Raw genomic sequence first — 19,542 nt, 5'->3', positions numbered from 1 at the left:
TTAGAGTTTACATAAATGGAATCACATGCTATGTGATCTTTTTGTCTTCTTTTCCTCAGCATAATTATTTTGAAAATCATCCATGTTGCACTTATCAAGTGTTCATTTCTTTTTTATTACTGAGTCGTATTCCACAGTGTGAATGTTCCAGTTTTTTTGACCCATTCACCTGTTGATGGACATTTGGGTTGTTTCTGGGTTTGGGCTGTTACAAACAAAGATACTGCCTGGGCATGGTGGCTCATGCCTGTAATCCCAGCACTTTGGGAAGCCAAGGTGGGCGAATCACAAGGTCAGGAGTTCAAGACCAGCCTGGCCCACATGGTGAAATGCTATCTCCACTAAAAATACAAAAATTATCTGGGTGTGGTGGCAGGCGCCTGTAATCCCAGCTACTTGGGAGGCTGAGGCAGGAGAATCACTTGAACCTGGGAGGTAGAGGTTGCGGTGAGCCAAGATCGTGCTATTGCACTCCAGCTTGGTAATAAGAGCAATACTCCATCTCAAAAACAACAACGACAAAACAAAGATGCTATGAATATTTGTGTATAAGTGTATGGACATGTACTTTTCTCATGGGAAAATACCTGTAAGTTAAATGCCTGAGCTATATGGTGCATGCATATTTATTTAACTTTTTTTTTTTTTTTGAGACGGAGTTTCACTCTTGTTACCCAGGCTGGAGTGCAATGGCGCGATCTCGGCTCACCGCAACCTCTGCCTCCTGGGTTCAAGCAATTCTCCTGCCTCAGCCTCCTGAGTAGCTGGGATTACAGGCACGCACCACCATGCCCAGCTAATTTTTTTGTATTTTTAGTAGAGACGGGGTTTCACCATGTTGACCAGGATGGTCTCGATCTCTTGACCTCGTGATCCACCCGCCTCGGCCTCCCAAAGTGCTGGGATTACAGGCTTGAGCCACCGCGCCCGGCAATATTTAACTTTTTAAAAAGTCCTGCTTGAAATTCTTGTTTTTTGTGCTTCAAGGATAAAATCTAAACCCTTTAACACCACCTGCAAGGGCCTCCATGACCAGGCTTCTGTGCCAGCCTCCAGCCACACTGTCCTTTCCTGAGTCCTCCAGTTCCCTGTGCATTCTCCTCCTGGAACTTGAGGAAACGATCTCAGCACACTGAATTCATGTGTGATTTCTTGCCGCTCTCTCTGTGTACACAGCGGTCACAGCATTTATCACATGGCATTGTTTTTGTTAGATTACTACTTCTGATGGCTTCACCAGTGGTACCAGAGAGTTGAGCCTGTAGTTTTCATCTGTGTACATAAACGGCTTTTGTATATCCCATGTTTTCATTTGGAAGATTTTCTTTTTTTTATTATAAGTAACCATTAAAGCATCTTTGGAGGTATTGGTGAAGGTGGTGGATTGAAGACATAGATCTCATTTTGTGCCTTCCTGAAACTCACTAAAATGACAGTAAAGAGATATGAAAAATAGTTTAAACCCACAAAGATCAGAAGAACAGAAAAAAGACAATAATAGAACAAAACTGGAGTTTAGGAAGCAGACAGATGTGATAACTCAACTTAGCATGCCAAGGAAAGCTCAATTTGATTAGCAGTAGTGAAAACTGAGAACCACCCGGATACCGCAAGGTCCTTAAAATGCTCCGGAGTTGGTGGCTTCGTACCTCAGTAAGTCCTTCATCTTCATGAAGATTAAATTGATAGGCTATTTGATATGAATACATGTGTTAAAAAGAGAGACAATTGGCAGTGAGTTGAATAAATGATAATATGTGAACTAAGGAAATGAAAAAGCATGACAATTATTAACTAGGGGAAAAAGAAGAAATTGTAATAGCTTAATATATGGCTCAGTTCTTCACAGCAGACACAGTCATTATATAGACATATAATTGGATATTGGTATAATCCAAATTACACATTACTATTTTAAATAATTAATATGCAATGACTGAACTGAACGGAAATGTGAATGTGTCATGGGAGAGAGTGGCAGGTGGTCGAGGTGAATAGGAAAAGAGCTAAGTTTTTATCTGCCACAGTAAAAGTTCATTGAGCCGGGCGTGGTGGCTTACACGTGTAAGGTCAAGACAGGTGGATCACTTGAGCGCAGGAGTTTGAGATTGGCCTGAGCAACTCAAATCACATGAGACAACATCGCTACTTAAAAAAGAAAAAAAAAAGTTAATTGAAAGGCTCAAACTGAAAAATCTTGAGGCACAATTTATTTAGCAACATAGAAAAAAATATTCCGCCGGGTGCAGTGGCTCACGCCTGTAATCCAAGCACTTTGGCAGCCGAGGCGGGCGGATCACCTGAGGTCAGGAGTTCAAGAACAGCCTGACCAACATAATAAAACCTCGTTTTTAAAAATAAAAATAAAATAAAATTTAAAAAAAAAATGTCTCCAAAACAGTTAAAAGAGTTAAAATATTGGCTTCTATAGTAGGGGAAATGGGAGAGGAGACGACCTGAGTATTACTTTAGTTTACACTGGATAAGCAGATAACTCTTTTTTTTTTTTTTTTTTTTTTTTTTTTTTTTTTTTTTTTTGAGATGGAGTTTTGCTCTTGTTACCCGGGCTGGAGTGCAATGGCGCAATCTCGGCTCACCGCAACCTCCGCCTCCTGGGCTCAGGCAATTCTCCTGCCTCAGCCTCCTAAGTAGCTGGGATTACAGGCATGCGCCACCACGCCCAGCTAGTTTTCTGTATTTTTAGTAGAGACGGGGTTTCACCATGTTGACCAGGATGGTCTCAATCTCTCGACCTCGTGATCCACCCGCCTCGGCCTCCCAAAGTGCTGGGATTACAGGCTTGAGCCACCGCGCCCGGCAGGCAGATAACTCTTTAAACTGCATGCACATACGACTGAGGTGGATGGTAATTGAGGAGGAAACCCGAAAAAAAAAAAAATCTTTGGGGAAAAAAAAAGAAGAGGAAAAAAGATCCTCTAGACACCCACTTTAACTTTTTGACTTATTTTCTTCCAGTTTCCCTCCCCTGTGATTTGTGATTTGTTTTTCCTCTTGCCCTCCCTCCCCTCCTGCCTTTCAACATTGCTGGGATCGTACTTCATAAAAAATCGATAGCTAACTTGTTAAGCACTTAATTGCACAGTAGACTTTGGGTTAATAAGGACTTTATATACATTATTTTACTTGATCAACCTAATCATAAGTGATTTCTAAACTTGTGTCGTAATTATCATTTTAGCATATGGTCTTCATAATAATCTTTTTCATGGTATAATAATATTTCATCCCATGGAATATTTATCCATTCTCCAACTTATTAGACTTTTAAGTTGTTTTCTAGTTTTTGCTGTTATAAAGAACAATGTGGGACTGGGTGTGGTGGCTCATGCCTCTAAGTCCTAGGACTCTGGGAGGCTGCAGCAAGAGGATCACTTGAGTCCAGGAGGTCAAGACCAGCCTGGGCAACATAGCGAGAGCCTGTCCTTTAAGTAGAAAAGTAAAACAAAAATTTAAAAATGAGTAGAATATTGAGATTACATATATGTTCCTCCCAAAGCATTTTTATAAGTTTTATGCTTTTAGAATAAATTTTCAAGAAATAAAACAACGACAAAAGTTTCCAGAAGTAGAACTACTGGGTCAAAGAGTGACATCAACATATTGCCAAGCTGCTTATCTTAAACTAGCCAGAGCACTTTTGCATCCACTATTTTATGTGACAGGATGCCTCATGCAACTCTGAGATTGATATGAGGGAGAGAAGAGATTCACTGCTATTTTAGAGACAGGATCACTGGGAGCTAAGTTTCCAAGCTCATACAGTTGGAACAACAGCCAGAAGTAAAATGCATGTTTCCCTACTTTCTGGTTGATTTCTTTTCTCACTGTGCCCCCCAAATGACATGAAACTCAGGCTGAACCTGTCTCTGTTACTTCCCTTCCCTGACATCTTAGCCTTTTATCTATTAGAGCTTCTCTGCCACAGTGCCTTTTCCATTTGCTGGGGGCTTTTCTGTGTTAGAAGGAAAGTAAGACCTCTCTCTCTCTCTCTCTGTTTTTTTTTTTTTTTTTTTTTTTTTTTTGAGACAGAGTTTTGTTCTTGTTGCCCAGGCTGGAGTGCAATGGTTTGATCTTGGCTTACTGTAACCTCCGCCTCCCAGGTTCAAGCAATTCTCCTGTCTCAGCCTCCCAAGTAGGGATTACAGGCACCTGCCACCATGTCCAGCTAGTTTTTTGAATTTTTAGTTGAGAAGGGGTTTCATCATGTTCGCCAGTCTGGTCGTGAATTCCTGATCTCAGATGATCCACCCGCCTCAGCCTCCCAAAGTGCTGGGATTACAGGTGTGAGCCACTGCACCTGGCCAAAAGTAAGACCTCGCTAGCAGCCCAAGGACCTCGCATCGTGAAAGCTTCTAAGTCTAGTTTGGGAATCATCTATTGCCAAAAAAAAAAAAAAGGGAAAACATTTTTAAAAAGGAAACATAAGTCTCAAGAGGAGAAAGGGTAAGACAAGGAAAAGAACAGAAAGACAAAGTGGAGGAAGCTCGGTTAGAATCTGAGACAGGAGCCATGAAAAGGTGCACAAGGAGCAAACAGGAGAAAACTGGTTTTGTGGTTTTGGAGGACTTCAGAGCTTAAGATGAGATGTGAGAGCTGAAGACAGTAAAGGGATCTGACTTGGAGAGTGTGAGGATCATGGTATGGCCTTTCTGTACTCAGATATACTTGGAACTGTCTTGAACTGTGAAATCTACTTAGTGATGTCAATTCACTTTTCAAGATAAAACTAAACAATAAAACCGGGCGGGGTGGCTCAAGCCTGTAATCCCAGCACTTTGGGAGGCCGAGGCGGGTGGATCACGAGGTCAGGAGATCGAGACCATCCTGGTCAACATGGTGAAACCCCGTCTCTACTTAAAATACAAAAAATTAGCTGGGCATGGTGGTGCGTGCCTGTAATCTCAGCTACTCAGGAGGCTGAGGCAGGAGAATTGCCTGAACCCAGGAGGCGGAGGTTGCGGTGAGCTGAGATCGCGCCATTGCACTCCAGCCTGGGTAACAAGAGCAAAACTCCATCTCAAAAAAAAAAAAAAAAAAAAAAAAAAAAAAAAAAAAAACCTAAACAGTAATTTGTGTTTTCTCTTTTCTTTTTACTTTTCAAATGAATAATAAAAAGTAACTTCAAATGAGCATTTTTCAACCGCAGAAGAAAGTGAGTCGTGCTTTGCCCAACCAAAGCCATGTACACTGGGAAGAGAATCTACCGTTGATGGCAATGTACAAAGGGAAACCCGTCCTCCATTACAAAAGCTCAAGGTTTCAGCAGAGCCTACAGCTAATGGTGTAAAACCCCTCCAGGAACAGCCCCTGGCCAAGGACCTAGCCCCTGGAAGGGATGCCGCAGACCAGTCAGGGTCCACAGAAAAGACCCAGCCTGGAGAGGGACCGGAGGAATCGGGGCTGCCTCAGCCAGGTAGCAAAGAGGATGCCCCAGCAGTAGAAGGAAAGAAGAAAGATGCAGAAGCAGGGACGAAGGCTGAGCCTCTAAAAGGAAATGCTGAGGCTGAGCCTTTAGGACCAGAAGCCAAGGGTCAACCTTTGCAGACAGGAGGAGAGAAGGACTCTCTCAGAGCAGTGGAGGACACTGAGAATCCGCAAACGGCTGCAGAGATGAAGCTTCTGCGAACAACTGAGAACATTCTGCCTCTGCAAACAGCTGGAGAGCTACAACCTCAGGGTGCAATGGGAAAGGATGAGCAGGCTCCACTTCTAGAAACAATTTCCAAAGAGAATGAATCTTCAGAAATATTGGAAGGAAGCCAGTTTGTGGAAACAGCTGAAGAGCGGCAACTTCAGGCAATATTGGGAAAAGAGGAGCAGCCCCAGCTTCTGGAAACCATTCCCAAAGAGAATGTAACACCAGGAGTATTGGATAGAAGTCAGCTTGTGGAAAAGCCTCTTATGAATGATCCACTCCATAAAAGTCCTGAAGGTCCAGGAAACATGGAGCAGATTCAACCTGAAGGAATAGTTGGAGGCATGGAGTGTCCAGCACGAAATGTCGAGACAGGAGCAGATGTGGAAATGGTCAGGAACATCCACACCAACGAAGAGGACCAACGTATTGAAGGTAAAAGTTAGGCTGGCAAACCTTCTGGATGTTTAGATGTGGCCCATAGGAGACCAGCTCCAGGGAGTGGGGTGGGGTGACTGGAACACAGTCCCTGAAGTCACTTTCAGGTGGTTGAAGTTCATTTCACCAAGCCAAAACAGTTTCTATGCCTGGGAAACAGGCATCCCATCAATGCTCAGTTTGTCAGCCAAACTTTTCTGAAACATCATCTCTGTCCAAAATGTTCACCTAGAGTTTAAATAGTATCAGACATTGAAGGCAGCGTGTGAAACTTTCTGAATTTTGTCAAGTTGATGCTTCATCAGGCCCCATGTATGAAGCAAGGATCCCAAGTCAAGGTGAATAGTTGATTACTGGAGGAATTCACCTTCCAGTGAAAGGATATATAGGTAATGGATCTGAGAATGTTATCTTCATCTTTGTGGATCTTATCTTAGAAAATGACTGTCAGGGCGGCTGCAGTGGCTCGCACCTGTAATCCCAGCACTTCAGGAGGCAGAGGTGGGAGGACAGCTTGAGCCCAGCAGTTCGTGACCTGCCTGGGCAACGTAGTGAGACTTCGTTCTCTAAAAAAGGAAAAGAAAAAAAAAAAAGAAATAAGAAAGTGACTGTTAGTCTGCTCTTGTTGTTCTATAGTTTTAAAAATCTATGAGAAGACTAGAGAAAATGTACTACGTCTTGACATATGGTGTTTTAACATTTTAAATGTATTTTACCGGCATAAAACAAATGATGTTTACACTATTCTTTACTGGTGTTATAGTTTAAAAAAATATTTTCTTCTGGGGCATGATTTACATTTTGGTAAATTTTAGCTTCACAGTTCAGTATAATTAAGTGAAGCATTCATTATAATCATCCATCTGTTCTTAAATTCTTTTCTTTTTTTTTTTTTTTGAGACAGAGTCTCACTCTGTCGCCCAGGCTGGAGTGCAGTGAAGAGAACTTGGCTCACTACAACCTCTGCCTTCTGGGTTCAAGAGATTCTCCTGCCTTAGCCTCATGAGTAGCTGGGACTACAGGTGCACACCATCATGCCTGGCTACTTTTTGTATTTTTAGTAGAGACAGGGTTTCACTATATTGGCTAGGCTGGTCTCGAACTCCTGACCTCGTGATCCATTTGCCCCGGCCTCCCAAAGCGCTGGGATTACAGGCATGAGCCACTGCGCCCGGCCAATTCTTTCATTTATTAACTCAGCACTTTTTGCATCCCTAAACATATGCTAGGTGCTGAGATGCAGACTGAGTAAGAGATAGTCCCTGTCCTCAAGGGGCTCACTGTCTAGTAGGGGAGGGCAGGACGTGCCTGCATCACCACAGTCTGTTGTGGGAACTGCTTTCCTAAAGGTGTGTAAGAAGGGCTCTGGGAATAACATGGGAGAGGCAATCAAAGCAGGTTGTTTTTACACTGGGATTGGCAAACTCAAGTCTTCAGGCCTAGGATACTGAAAATGAGTGAGGGGAGGGACACACGTCATACCATGGGAACCCAGGGGACCCTGGCAAACAGGAGAGCACAGCCTTGCCAAAGGAAGAAGCTTTGCACAGCTCCAGCCGTCGAACTAGGGCCAGTGCCAGCAAAGCCACCTTCTCACAGAAACAGGGTTGTGTGTGCAATGTCCAACCTTGTTAGTGTTGGCTGTCTGTAAATGTTTAATGATTGTTTTTAAACACGTAATGGCCAAGCAAGACAGATTTGCGGGCACCCCGACCACTCTTTAATTTAGATGTGAATGAAACTTTCCCTCCCTCCCTCCCTCCCTTCCTCCCTTCCTTCCTTCCTCCCTCTCTTCCTCTCTTTCTCTCTTTCTTGCTCCCCAGGCCCACCCTTTGATTTACATACAAATAAAACTTTCCCTCCTTTCCCTTCTCTTCCCTCCCCTCCCCTTCCCTTCCCCCTTTCAACAGAGTTTCACTCTTGTTGCCCAGGCTGGAGTGCAGTGATGCCATCTTGGCTCACCACAGCCCCCGCCTCCTGGGTTCAAGCAGTTCTCCTGCCTCAGCCTTCCGAGTAGCTGGGATTACAGGCATGCTCCAGCACATCGGCTAATTTTGTATTTCTAGTAGAGACAGGCTGGTCTCAAAATCCCGACCTCAGAAGTGCTGGGATTACAGGCGTGCGCCACCATGCCCAGCCTCTTTCTTTCTTTTTTCAGAGACGAGATCTTGCTCTGTTGTCCAAGCCACAGTGCAGTGATGCAATCATAGCTCACTGTAATCTCCAACTCCTGGGCTCAAGGGATCCTCCTGTTCCGTAGCTAGGAGTACAAGAATGTACCACCATGCCTGGCTAATTTTTTTCTTTAAAAAAAAAAATTATTACTTTTTTTGAGACAGAGTCTTGCTCTGTTACCCAAGCTGGAGTACAGTGGTATGTTTTTTTTTTTTTTTTTTTTTTTTTTTTTTTTTTTTTTTTTTGAGACGGAGTTTCGCTCTTGTTACTCAGGCTGGAGTGCAATGGCGCGATCTCGGCTCACCGCAACCTCCGCCTCCTGGGTTCAGGCAATTCTCCTGCCTCAACCTCCTGAGTAGCTGGGATTACAGGCACGCGCCATCATGCCCAGCTAATTTTTTGTATTTTTAGTAGAGACGGGGTTTCACCATGTTGAACAGGATGGTCTCGATCTCTTGACCTCGTGATCCACCCGCCTCAGCCTCCCAAAGTGCTGGGATTACAGGCTTGAGCCACCGCGCCCGGCTTACAATGGTATGTTTTTAGTTCACTGTAACCTCTGCCTCCCAGGCCCAATCCGTTCTCCCTCTTTAGCCTCCTGAGTAGCTGGGCACTACCATGCCTGGCTAATCTTTGTATTTTTTTGTACAGACAAGGTTTCATCATGTTGCCCAGGCTGGTCTTGGACTCCTGGGCTAAAGCAATCTGCCTGCCTCAGCTTTCCAAAGTGCTGGGATTATAGGCATGAGCAATCACCCCCAGCTGCCCAGCTGATCTTTGAAAAGCATTTTGTAAAGTTGGAGGGTCTCTTTGCCCAGGCTGGTCTTGAACTCCTGGCCTCAAGCGATCCTCTTGCCTTAGCTTCCCAAAGCATTGGGATTACAGGTGTGAGCCATCATGCCTGGTCATGAAACTTCCAATTGTCATATGTTCTACTGCCATTTCTTTGGCAATTTTGCATCCTGATTTTATAGAGAGAATTTATTTCATAAGAGTATGCCAAGACTCCAGATGTTAACTGACTCAACATCAGCCATTCAGAGGCTCTAAGAGGATTGAGATGATTACTTTTCTTTCTTTCTTTTCCCTCCCTCCCTCCCTCCCTCTCTCTCTTTTTCTTTCTTTCTCTCTTTCTTTTTCTCTCTCTCTCTTTCTCTCTTTCTTTCCTTGTCTCTCTCGGTTGCCCAGACTGGAGCGCACTGCCATGATCTCGGCTCACTGCAACCTCTGCCTCCTGGTTTCAAGTGATTGTCCTGCCTCAGCCTCCTGAGTAGCTGGGATTATAGGCTTGTGCTACCACACCCAGGTAATTTTTGTATTTTTAGTAGAGATGAGGTTTCACCACTTTGGGCCAGGCTGGTCTCGAACTCCTGACCTCAGGTGATCCACCTGCCTCAGCTTCCCAAAGTGTGGGATTACAGGTGTCAGCCACTGCACCTGGCTGAGATGATTACTTTTCTTGATTCCCCCTGGGGAAACTTACTACTTAGAACTAAAGGTCAGGCAGGAACTTCCCCCACTGGAGACAAACTGTGGGATCATTTATGTTAATTCTAAACGAGTGACTCATATTATCTCCTTTGGTTACTTTTCCAGGTGAGACAGGGGAAAAGGTGGAAACAGAGATGGAGAATGAGAAAGTGAGTGAAGGGGCTGAAACCAAAGAGGAAGAAACAGGAGAAGCGGTGGACTTTACAGCAGCCACATAGATAGGTATGGTGACAGAAGAGTGAACTGACACAGCGTGTTATCATAGAGAAGACAAAAATGATAGTGAAGCTTGTGGTTATGTATCTTATCTTTCTACATCTACATGTTTTCTACAAGGAGTATAGTTATTGAGAGACTGTTGGAACCATGAGAAGGATATTTCCATATTCTTGATTCTATTGTTCTACAAAACTGCTAAGCGATAAACAGTTTTCTTCGCTACTTAGAATGGTTATACATTTAAAACTATTGAAGTCAGAGCCAATAAAAATTACGTGATTATTTGAGTGTGAGGGTGACTATCTTCATTGTGGACATGCGTCCATTCAATACAGAAAATGAGACCCTAAAAAGAAGGCATAAACCTTTAGGTACAGGTGGCTGGAGAAAGGAATTAGCAAATTTTAGGGAACTCTCAATAATAAAGTAACACAGTTTTAATCATGATGGAATGAGAATGAACAACAGCCAAAATAATAAGATGAGCTATACCAAATATTTCTGTCCTGTTACGGAATTTAGAGCTGCTAAGAACCTTAGGAAGTATGTCATCTACATACTTGCTCACCTTTAAGTCTGTCACCTGTCACATATCCTTATTTATCATGGAATATTAAACATGTTAACAGAATTCTTTTCAAAGGATTTCAAACTCTGGTGCTATTGCAAGGTCAGGGATTTTTTACAATGAAAGGCTATACATTTTCCATGTGCCATTTTGAATCAGCTGTTGATTTTATACTCACATGACATTTTTCAATTGATGTTATCCTTTAGAATAACTTTAAAAGTATTTTAAGGCCAGGCATGGTGGCACATGCCTGTAATCCCAGCACTTTGGGAGGTTGAGGCGGGCGGATCAGAAGGTCAGGAGACCAGCCTGGCCAACATAGTGAAACCCTGACTCTACTAAAAATACAAAAAATTAGCTGGGCGTGGTGGTGTGTGCCTGTAATCCCAGGTACTCGGGAGGCTGAGGCAGGAGAATCTGGTGAACTCGGGAGGTGGAGGTTGCTGTGAGCCAATATTGTGCCATTGCACTCCAGTGCAGGTGATGATGTGAGAATCTGTCTAAAAAAAAAAAAAAAATATATATATATATATATATATATATATATAATATATATATATTATATATATATATATAAAATCAATTGACTTTTTAATGTATATTGGAGACAATAAACAGCAAGGATTAAAACCTAGATTGTTGCTTACATGGAATCTATTCCTGGGCTCTGTTTTTTTTTTTTTTTTTAGATGGAATCTTGCTCTGTCACCCAGGTTGGCGTGCAGTGGCGCTGTCTCGGCTCACTGCAACCGCTGGCTCCCCGGTTCAAGCTGAGATTACAGGTGTCTGTCACCACACCCAGCTAATTTTTTTTTTTTTTTTTTTTTTTTTTTTTTGAGACGGAGTTTCGCCCTTGTTACCCAGGCTGGAGTGCAATGGCGCGATCTCGGCTCACCGCAACCTCCGCCTCCTGGGCTCAGGCAATTCTCCTGCCTCAGCCTCCTGAGTAGCTGGGATTACAGGCACGTGCCACCATGCCCAGCTAATTTTTTGCACTTTTAGTAGAGACAGGGTTTCACCATGTTGACCAGGATGGTCTCGATCTCTCGACCTCGTGATCCACCCGCCTCGGCCTCCCAAAGTGCTGGGATTACAGGCTTGAGCCACCGCACCTGGCTATAATTTTTGTATCTTTAGTAGTGACAGGGTTTTACTCTGTTAGCCAGCTGATCTTGAACTCCTGACCTCATGATCCTCCTGCCTCGGCCTCCCAAAGTGCTGGGATTACAGGTGTGAGCCACTGTGCCCAGCCGCTCTATTCTTTTTTAGATGACTACAATTTAATGTGAGCCTTCAATGGTGAAAAAAGGCTAAGAAGTAAAAAAAATTTTTTTTTTTTTTTTAAGATGGGATTTCACCATGTTGGCCAGGCTGGTCTTAAACTCCTGACCTCAGGTGATCCACCCACCTTGGCCTCCCAAAGTGCTAGGATTACAGGTGTGAGCCACCGCACCCGGCCAAAGTCAAGATTTTAGAAGCATTTATGACACTTCTTTAGTGATGTACTACAGAGTCAGTTTCTGAGAATTCTTCTGAAGTTGACCAGGTTTTGGCAGATGATTGTAAGTAATAAAAATAATAGCCAACTTTCCCACCACTGAGTGCCTTGTGTTTATGAATATCAGAATAGAATTCTGGAAACATTTAGTTTCTTTATCTTATTTGTAAATATGTACTTTTCTTTTTTTTTTAAAAAAATTCCTACTATTTCCTAAGTAAATATGTATTTTTAAGGTAACTACTCAGATGAATTAACTAATCTCTTTATTTTTATTTTTAATTTTTTGAGACAGGGTCTTACTCTGTTGCCCAGGCTGCTGTGTAGTGGGGTGATCATGGCTTACTGCAAGCTGGACTTCCTGGGCTCAGGCAATCCTCCCACCTCACCTCCCCTGAGTAGCTGGGACTACAGGCATGTATTACCACGCCAGACTTATTTTTGTATATTTAGTAGAGACAGGGTTTTGCCATGTTGTCCAGCTGGTCTCCAACTCCTGAGCTCAAGCAACCTGCCTCAGTCTCCCAAAGTGCTGGGACTTCAGGGGTGAGTCACTTGGCCTAACTAGTTTGTTTTACTTTAGCTTCTACATTAAAATAATTACTATGATGGCCTATAATTAATTATAAGAATATAGGATACAGGGAAGTATATATTTTCTTGATTCTGATTTTAATATTATGTTCTGACTGTAAAGTGCTGAGGAGGACAATAAAAGGAGCTCCTTGAGAGATGACATCATCCTTTCTGCAAAGTAAAGGCACTGGATTGTGATTGCATTGAAAGCAAGTACTGTGTTTTACGTATCTTTGAATTCAGGTATTTAGCTCCTTTAATGGAATGTGGTAGGTACTTGATAAATATTTGTTGAATCAACAAATGAATAACAAATGTCAAGGAGTCCCATTTATACTTAATTCATTAAAAAATAATAGATATAAAATATAAATTTGGCTGGGCATGGTGGCTCATGCCTGTAATCCCAGCACTTTGGTAGGCCGAGGCAGGTGGATCTCTTGAGTCCAGGAGTTCGAAACCAGCCTGGGCAACATGGTGAGACCCTGTCTCTACAAAAAATACAAAAAAATAGCTGGGCATGATGGCATGTGCCTGTAGTCCCAGCAACTCAGGAGGCTGAGAGTCAAATCATTTATTCTCATAAAATTTTGGAAGTTTATATAAATTTCTGGTACTTGCTCTACTTTTGTCTTTATTCTTTTATGTGGTTACTAAAACAGTTTTGGAAACTTTGTTTTTTATTCTTTTAGATAATATTAAGTTTTAACACTAAAACCTTTTAAGGAAAATTAAAATATTTCACAATATATGAACATTTCAAAATTTAAATATTTCAAAATAATCTGTTAATTTTAAAAAGTAATAAATATCTACAGTAAAAGTCAAATATAGAAGGGTATAAAATAGGTAGTAAAGTTTCCTTCCCATATCCTTTAGTCCTTCCATGAAAAAACAATATTTCTTGTGTATACTTCCTCCCAAAAAAGTATATGTATATACCAGGCTATATGTATATGCTAAAATATAAGTGTATATTTACATATCTACATTTTAACTTTTTTTTTTTTTTAGACAAAGTTTTTCTCTGGTTGCCCAGGCTAAAGTGCAATGGTGCCATCTCAGCTCACTGCAACCTCCACCTCCCGGGTTCAAATGATTCTCCTGCCTCAGCCTCCTGAGTAGCTGGGATTAAAGGCAAGTACCACTATGCCTGGCTAATTTCATATTTTTGGTAGAGATGGAGTTTCTCCATGTTGATCAGGCTGGTCTCAAACTCGTGATCTCAGATCATCCGCTCACCTTGGCCTCCCAAAGTGCTGGGATTATAGGCATGAGCCACTGTGCCCTGGGGGTCTTGCTATGTTGCCTAGGCTGGTCTCAAATTCTTGGCCTCAAGTGATCCTTCTGCCTCAGTCTCCCAAAGTGCTAGAATTACAGGCATGAGCCACTGGGACCAGCCTACATATCCACATTTAAAAACACAAATTATAATTTACATAGCCCTTGTACTGTGAAAACTACATGTAAAACCACTGATTGATCCTTTCCTTTTGCTTAAGACTGAGTCTTAACAGAGCAAAATGTATTCTGATCCTAGGTCCCCAGATCCTGAAAGGATTTGACCAGTTTTGCCCCCAGATTCAAAATGCACAAGATGGACAAAAGGTTTGAGTTGTTAATAGTGAAACTGCCAGCAGGGCTGGATTTTTCTATCCCTGGAGTGCTGTGCAACCACTTTGTACCCAGTTTGTGTTCTTTTAATTGAGATAATTTCAGGCCCAGTACGATAGCTCATGCCTGTAATCCTAGCACTTTGGGAGGCCGAGGCAGGCAGATCATATGGTCAGGAATTCAAGACCAGGCTGGCCAACATAATAAAACCCCATCTCTACTAAGAATCTAGAAATTAGCTGGGTATGGTGGCATTTGCCTGTAGTCCCAGCTACTTGGGAGGCTGAGGCATGGGAATCCTTTGAACCCAGCAGGCGGAGGTTGCAGTGAGCTGAGACTGTGCCATTGCACTCCAGCCTGGGCAACGGAGTGAGACTCCATCTCAAAAAAAAAAAAAAAAAAAAAAAAAAAGATAATTGTATTATTTCTGTAACTAATTGAAATGGAAATGAACAAATTTCCCAACTCTCATTCTTACGAGTGACTATAACATTTGTATTTACCAGCAGGGCGTGCCAGTTTGCAAATGATGGAAATACCCAGACCAGACTCAAATTATTGGCCAGAAGTGCCAACCCCCTGAGACAGCCACAGGGTAGAAATATGTGGTTCAATGACTGGGTGTGGTGGCCCACACCGGTAATCCCAGCCCTTTGGGAGGGAAATCACTTGAGCCCAGGAGTTTGGGACCAGCCCAGGCAACATAGCAAGACCCTGTCTCTACAATAAATAAATAAATAAATAGGTAAAAATTAAACAGTTTCAAACTATTACCTTGCTGCTTTTTCCATTTAGACTTTGGAGTAAAAGCTCTTACCATATTTTGAGCAGTTCAAAACACCCACACCACTCTGAACAAATGCTTTATTCTGTATTGGGCCTTGAAGTAAGAATTACTTAATTAGGAAAATGTTTCTTTCCACATTTAACTAATCAAAGAATGTTGGATGGCCATGGTCAAATAAACCTAGCGGGATTTACACTGTACTCTTTTAGCAAACACAATGGCTTGTTAGAGATGGCAAGTATCTTTTTTTTCTTTCTCTTTTTTTTTTGTCTGGAGTGCAGTGGTATGTTAGGCTCACTGCAAACTCTGCCTCCTGGTTTTAAGTGATTCTCCTGCCTTAGCCTCCCAGGTAGCTGGGATTACAGGCAGGCACCACCACGCCTGGCTAATTTTTGTATTTTTAGTGGAGACAGGGTCTTACAACGTTGGCCAGGCTGGCCTCGAACTCCTGAGCTCAAGAGATTCTCCTGCCTCAGTCTCCCAAAGTGCTGGGATTACAGGCTGAACCACCATACTTGGCCAAGTATCCTATTTTAAGGAAGATAGTTTGGTGATCCAATTCTGAATTATCTTTCACAAAGGCCAGTGATGTGGGCATCATAAAGCCATTCAGTTGCTTGTACACATTTGTAAGGTAAAAGGAGAATGACCCGCTGGGCATGGTGGCTCACGCCTGTAATCCTAGCACTTTGGGAGGCCGAGGTGGGTGGATCACCTGAGGTCCGGAGTTCAAGACCAGCCTGGCTAACATGGAGAAACCCCATCTTAAAAAAAAAAAATGAGAATGACCCTTCCCTTATTTTCTCTCCTCACACCAGAGAGCAAGGCATGCCATGTTTGAAATGTTGAAAACATTTACTTATAAGATGTCATTACGTCTAAAACTATGTCAGCTTCTCACCTCTCCAGAGTTTATAAATTTATGTGTTTGGTTATAACCTCAGGGCTTTAATTGCCTATGCAGAATTGGTGTAATTTCAGAGAGCAGCTGACAAGCATGGAATTTCTCTTCCAGTTCCTCTTAGTATCAACAGAAGCTGGCATTAGTAATCCATGTCAGTCAAATTGCAGGCTTTTTGCTTTACTCGTCGGTACCACCACTCAGCACATTTATTGGGGAACATTTGAGGTGTTAAAAGTTAACAACCGTATCATTATTCTTATACGTAATGAAAGAGGTCTCTGGACATCAAGGCCAGGCTTTAATAATCCCAAAGGTAGAAGAAGGGCCAACCTACATTATTCTAAAGTACTCTTTCAGTTTAATAATATGCTACTGAAATTAATAAACATGCTACTCCCATCCACCACTGGGGATAGAGCTCTGCAAACCTCACTAATTTCCCGAAAGAGTTCTGAGAAACCAACTGAGGATACCAGTTTTATTTTGAGATCTGTCTCATTTTTTTTCTCATAGAATATAGATATTTCTAACCCTTTTTTTTTTTTTTTGACACAGAGTCTTGCTCTGTCACCCATGCTGGAGTGCAATGGCGCAATCTTGGCTCACTGCAACCTTCGCCTCCTGGGTTCAAGCCATTCTCTTGCCTCAGCCTCCCAAGTACCTGGGACTACAGGCATGTACCACTACTCCTGGCTAATTTTTGTATTTTTAGTAAAGATGGGGTTACACCATGTTGATCAGGCTAGTCTTGAACTCCTGACCTCAAGTGATCCGCCTGCCTCAGCCTCCTAAAGTGTTGGGATTACAGGTATGAGCCACCATGCCCAGCCTTAGAATTTCTTCTTAATAAAAGTAAGTATAGCGATTCAGACTATCACATAAATTTAAAAATAATGCATGTTGTAAAGAATTGATTTCTGTGACCCTGATTCTAAAGACTTTTTTTTTTTTTGAGACAGAGTCTCACTCTGTCACCCAGGCTGGAGTGCAGTGGTATGATCTTGGCTCACTGCAACCTCTGCCGCCTGGGTTCAAGCAATTCTTGTGCCTCAGTCTCCCGAGTAGCTGGGACTACATGGGAACGCCACTAAACCCAGCTAATTTTTGTGTTTTTAGTAGAGACAGGGTTTCATCATGCTGGCCAGGTTGGTCTCAAACTCCCAACCACAGGTGATCCACCTGCCTCGGCTTCCCAAAGTGCTGGGATTACAGGCATGAGCCACCAAGCCCAGCTCTGATTTTAAACACTTTTCAGAGTCATTCAATGACAGGAGAAGAGGCTTTCAATGGCAGCTGTACTGTTGGAGAGTAGCTTTGGGTTGGTGAGGGGGTATGGGCCCACACTAGGGAGTCACAAAGCCCACTGGTGGCTTTTCTAACCACCACCACACCTCTAGCAGTTCAGTGGAGAACAAAGTAATAGTGATTTGAAGTAGCAGTTATTTAGTGGATCAGTATAGCTTATCTTCAGGTTTCTGGATTTAAGAGTTTTTAAATAACATTTTTTTGTTTTTTTTGGGGGGGTAGAAATAAATACTTTCTGCCTAGGTACTTATATATGTCACAGAATGATTATTTAGGCAATAATTACAAAAGAAGGACTTGTTATTAAAATAATTATTTTTTTCTTAGTATAAAACAATACATATATTGTAGAAACTTCAGAAAATATAAACTTTAAAAGATGAGATCTAAATATTACCCATAATTCATCAGTTAATCACTGTTAGCATGTTGATGTATGTAAGAGATTTTTTTTAGTTGCAAAATTTATTTCGATAACAAGTTAGTCAAAGGACAACTGTCAGTAGAACTTTGAGTCTGTTAAGTCAATAAGCACAGCACATCTGAATTTTCCTCACTAGAATCCATTGCAGGTAATAGGTTAGAGAGAATGTTCCAGTAATATTTGCCATATTCATAAACATTGATTGGTGCTACAGAGAAAGCAACTCTGCAAAGTATATGAGCGTTTAGCTGACCACAATTTATGATTTATGCTAGATGAATAGTTCACTGAAATGAAATCCTTTATTTGGAATCAATTTTTAATGCTTTCCAATTGCTAAACAATGGCAGAAGTGAGGACTGTAAGCTCTTTAGAGGGCAGGAAAGTCAGTTCATACTTGATTCAACTCCCCTCAAGTCTAGCACAAATTTGTCATTCTATAAATATTTGTTGGTAACAAATGCTGTTTATTCTTTTGTCATCATGGCAATTTCCTTATAACTAAAAATAATTGACTTTAAGGGAAATTGTGGCCAAAATTTTAATGAAATTATTTGTACTGCTGGCTTAACATTTATAATTTTGATTGAATAAATGTTATTAGAACTAATAAAGTGTTAAAAAGCTTATATTGGTGTATTTTTTTGTCTGAATTGTTTTACAGAAACATACCATTTCTTTTGATTCATTGTGTCCTTCAGGGAAAAAAAAAGCAGACTTTAAATTAATCTTGGGAGGCTGAGATGGGAGGACTGCTTGAGGCCAGGAGTTTAAGACTACCTGGGCAACGTAATGAGACCCTGTCTCTACAAAAACATAAAAATACTAGTCAGGTGTGGTGGTATGTTTGGTAATCCCAGTTACTCAGGAGGCTGGAGTGGGAGGAATGCTTCAGCCAGGAGTTTGAGGCTGCCGTAGACATGATATGCCACTGTACTCCAGCCTGGGTAATGGAGTGAGAGCATCTCAAAATAAAAAAAAAGACCAACATGCAATGTCCACCCCTACCCCCAATATTTTAACAAATTCTAGTGATTCTCCTTCAGTGTGGAAAAAACAACTCCAAGCCCAGACCCAGCCACAAATTAATTAACTTGGGTACCAGCATCTTATTTCCAGGTCTTTCATTCTAGACTTTGATTTTGAAGTCATGACTCATAAATAACTATTCCACCCTAGACCCAACCAGGCCAAGGTGTCTAATTTCCTGGCTTTGGCTTAGGAACCGGCCCTTAAGCTGAGCTGGACTAATCAGAGGCTTCCCTGAGATTCTCCTGCCAGAGAGATCAGGAAATGGTTATCTTTCTGCTGGGGTTAGTGCACTCAGCCTGTATCTGGGCTCTGCAGCATTTTCCCCCAAGAGACAGATGGAGCCGTGAGGTTTCTGGACGTGTGCCTAAAGCCAGCTGTAATCTGGCCTCTGTGACCTGAGTCTATGCATTTATCTTTTATCCCCACGTAATACTAGTTTGAGTTGGGTTTCTGTCACTGACTAATAAAACACTCTTAATATTAAAAGTAGAACAAAAAGGACTTATAAAGGAGCTGGAGAAAATAATAAGAGCAGAAATAATGATAAAGATATAATAGAAAGGATCAACAAAGTCAAAAAGTGGTTCTTTAAAAAGTTGATAAACTTCTGGCAAAGACTTATAAAGAAAAAAAAAGCCCAAATAAATCATATCAGAGATGAAAAGAGGGCACAGATATAGCAGAGATTAAAAAGATGTCTACCAATGTGAAAATTTACATGCAAATTCTGCAACACTGTAAATGACCAAAACTGCAGAAGACTAGAAAGTTTAAATAAGGTTTCATTTAATAGTTGGCTAAAACTGTTGAAAAAAATAAATGGTATAAAAGTGTATGAAGTCAGAAGTGGGC

The 19,542-nt window shown here is 41.8% G+C and overlaps 1 protein-coding gene across 2 annotated transcripts in view; it reads left to right on the top strand.

The window, feature by feature from the left end:
- Positions 1-18,219, top strand: part of ERICH5 (glutamate rich 5) — a 37,287-nt gene extending 19,068 nt beyond the window's left edge. Inside the window, exons 2-4 of one of the 2 annotated variants that reach the window (XM_074386821.1) lie at positions 5,138-6,091; positions 9,866-9,982; positions 13,639-18,219. In XM_074386821.1, the coding sequence (XP_074242922.1) occupies positions 5,138-6,091; positions 9,866-9,978 (1,067 nt within the window). In that variant the 3' untranslated portion in view covers positions 9,979-9,982; positions 13,639-18,219. Of the gene's footprint in view, positions 1-5,137; positions 6,092-9,865; positions 11,038-13,638 lie in introns of those variants that run through there. The other variant, XM_003943040.3, reaches the window with a different exon arrangement.
- Positions 18,220-19,542: the final 1,323 nt, after the last annotated feature.

This window comes from Saimiri boliviensis, chromosome 15 (assembly GCF_048565385.1).
Source record: "Saimiri boliviensis isolate mSaiBol1 chromosome 15, mSaiBol1.pri, whole genome shotgun sequence".
Lineage (NCBI taxonomy): Eukaryota > Metazoa > Chordata > Mammalia > Primates > Cebidae > Saimiri > Saimiri boliviensis.
The sequence above is the reverse complement of the archived record's forward strand: the minus strand, read 5'-3'. Positions and strand labels throughout refer to the sequence as shown.